This window comes from Haliaeetus leucocephalus, unplaced genomic scaffold, assembly GCF_000737465.1.
Source record: "Haliaeetus leucocephalus isolate CR32 unplaced genomic scaffold, Haliaeetus_leucocephalus-4.0 Scaffold517, whole genome shotgun sequence".
NCBI lineage: Eukaryota > Metazoa > Chordata > Aves > Accipitriformes > Accipitridae > Haliaeetus > Haliaeetus leucocephalus.
The window spans coordinates 4,012,877-4,016,100 of NW_010972953.1; the positions used below are offsets into that span (position 1 = coordinate 4,012,877).

The following is a 3,224-nucleotide window of genomic DNA, read 5'->3' on the forward strand; positions in this document are numbered from 1 at the left end:
ACCCGGGGGCGAGGGGGGGGGGGGGGGGGGGGGGTTGAACAACCCAACCGGTTTTAAACCTCACACTGGTGAGGTAAGTGTGGACACCGGTGTATGTGTTGGGCTGGTGTTGCAGCCACCAGAGGGAGCATGAAGCCAGTATAAAACCCTGCTTAGACTGGCCTTTGTTGAGCTGTGCAAACCTTGAAGCAAAATTAAATAACCTTCCGATCTAGTACCTGTTTAATTTCCTTGCAGAAGTTTGCTTGGTTGCAGGAAAATTTGATTAGAGTGAGAAATTTTTTTTTGTTTCATTTCATTGGTGTTTCTCTTTACGTAGTTTCATAAATTGCTGTAGTGGTGTTGTGAGTGTGCACAAAGGGGGTTTAGAAAAATGGTGAGAATAGGACAGTTTTGAAAATAAAGTAAATAACACATTTTAATAAGCAAATACTTCTGCTTCTGTGAGGTGCTTGTAAAATGCAAATGGAAAGGTGCAGAAAAAAGTTAAGCCGTAGAAATAATCTTTTGGTATGTTGCAGCTGTGAATCCAAACAATGCAAAATCTAATGGGAGTGCTATGTCTAGTTGTGTTACACGGTAACTAGAGGTAATTAAACATAGTTCGTTGACACGAACCAGGAGTTACTTGAGTTGTGCTTATACTGATAATCATGTTAGAGTGAATGTCTTCTGGGTGTTTTGCTTCAACAGCTGTTATCATTGGAACAGTTGGTGGAGGGTGAGAACATGCTGCTGGTTCTAAGTGATGTTATTTGCTGTTTTCAGGGCAAATCATTCAAAAAGATCAGGAAATCAAGGACCTAAAACAGAAGATTGCAGAAGTTATGGCAGTAATGCCCAGCATAACATACACTGCAGCCACCAGCACTCTGAGTCCTGTTTCCCCACATTACTCTTCCAAATTTGTGGAGACCAGCCCTTCTGGACTTGATCCCAATGCCTCTGTTTATCAGCCCTTGAAGAAATGAATGCCAATTTTCTTTTTGCCCAGTAATTTTGTCATGCTGAAGGCATCACACAGGAGTGTCTCTTGCAGTCAAGATGAAATTGTATTGTGTGAGACTGTATTTGTTGTCATTTAAAACAGGATAAAAAGAACATCTGGATTGACTAGAACTGCCCATCAGTTTTTCTTGTAAATTTTTAGAAAACCTCACAGAACTTTGCAATTTATTTTCCTTGGCCAATGCATTAAAAACAATTCTTGGTTTTCAAGTAGCCAATTTTGCCTTTTTATGTACTCTTGCATGGTTTCCTCTTGAAAAATACAGGGCTTTGCTTGATTTTGAACCCTTTCTTCTTTTTTTTTTTTTTTTTTTTAAATAATCAAGTTGAATTTGCAGATTCATTCAGAAATAGTGAGGAAAAAACTTTAGTTTTACAGTGAAAGGGTTAAATAATCTAACAAAGCTTTGATTTATAGATGTATTAAATACAAATATGTGATGTTGCAGAAGATAATTTGATTACCCCTCAAAGGACCAAACAAATTTCAGGGGCGTTGTTTAAGGGAAAGAATAAGAGAATAGATGATGATGTGACGGTTGTTGTTGTGTGAAATATTTATATTCCCATTGGTGTTTTTAGTCATTGAGAATTGCTAACAGTCTTGTTCACAGTGCCTTGGGAAAAGACATTTCAAGAGGAAACTTGATAGTTTAAACTATTTTTTCCCCCCTTCACTGTCATCTAGCTTATATATCAAGCTCATTACAGAGTCTACTGCAAATTGTACATGGTAATTTGGATGTTCATTATAAACCAAGGTTACATCTCCTGTTTATTTTGATATAAACTCAGCAGTGTTCTGTAACTTGCCTTGATTATACTGCATCATGGAAGGCACAATATTAATACAGGAAGCGTTATTGTGAAGGCGGAACTGTGCAATGTACTGTATACAAGAGACTGTAAAGCTGGCTAATAAAAGCTGCAGTTCTGGGTTTTTTTTATTTTATTCAACTGTGATTTACACTTTATATCACCTTGTGTTTGACAATTTAAATGGAGCTGAATATTTTTCAGCTGTTGTGCCAAGGAGTTTTTAAGGAGTTTTAAAGGAAACTCATAAATTGCACAAAGGTTTAAGTTAAAATGTATATTATACATTGATAGAAAGTGTTTGCACTGGCAACTTCTGAAGTGTTTCAGATTTTTTGAGGGTGGGGATTGGAGGGGTGGGAAGCAAAATTGTATTGGAAACTAGCAGAATTACAAACCCAACATTATGATTTTGCAAACATGCAGTGGACTCTGGAAGGACAAAGTTCTTCTTAAAAGAAAAGATTTTTTTTTAAAAAGTTTCATGTTAATTGGCATGTATGCCTCATTAAAAAAAGAAATGAAGTAGGACACGCAAGTCAATAGAAGTATTAAAGTTTCATCATTTTAATCACAGATATTCTTTTGGGATAAAACTTCTAGCTTTAGCCAGGTGTGCATGTTGCTGTCATTTGCATTTTTGAATCATCTTGTGTAATTGTCACCATAAAAGTGTTACTCAGAAATGTCATAGGTTTTTCATCTTTGTGCAAAACATGAAATATTGTCACTGACTTTTTGTGTTGAGGTTCCCCCATTTTGCTGCCTACTTTGGCACAATTTTCGTTCAATACTTGGTCTTGGCTGCATTCTTTTTTTCTGTGGGGTTTACAAAGAATAAACATTTTCTTGCAGATAAAAAAAAAATAATTTTTTTTGCCTTTTTAACTGACCTGATTTAGCCTGGTATAAAGAATACATTTTGTTTTAAAGAGCACTCTGTTATTCCAGGTAAGTCTTCTCTTTTGCAACAGAGCTTCACTTCTGTGAAACAGAAGGAAGAACAGATGTTTTTTGTATTCGACGTATAAACTTAGCAAGTTACCCTGTCTGTGGCTTTAAAAAAAAAAAAAAAAGGGGGAATTTTTTGAGAATTGCAGAAGTATGTCTGTAAGTTTAGCCTTTGTTCCTTTCCAGCCATTCTCCTTACTGCCAAAGCAAAGCAAAGATGGACAATTTGGAGGTCATTGTTGAGACAAAAAGAAAGAACAACTTGTCCCTGGTTTTCAGTATATCAGCTTAATACTCTTAGCAGCCACAGTTCCTGTTGTAAAAATTTTTATTGCAAATCCTGCAGTTGTATTCAGGGTAAATGAGCTGCCTTTTAGATCTTTGCTTTGGCTACTGCTGTAGCTGGTCCTGACATGGGTGTTCTTCTCTGACTGCATTAGGCCTTCAGG

The 3,224-nt window shown here is 36.6% G+C and overlaps 1 protein-coding gene across 1 annotated transcript in view; it reads left to right on the top strand.

Moving 5' to 3' along the window:
• TMEM57 (transmembrane protein 57) overlaps positions 1 to 1,953 on the top strand; it is a gene marked incomplete at its 5' end in the record, with an annotated part of 29,613 nt that extends 27,660 nt beyond the window's left edge. The window contains one exon of the mRNA XM_010576349.1: positions 769 to 1,953. Coding sequence (XP_010574651.1) covers positions 769 to 971 — 203 coding nt within the window. The remainder of the gene's footprint in view (positions 1 to 768) is intronic.
• Positions 1,954 to 3,224: the final 1,271 nt, after the last annotated feature.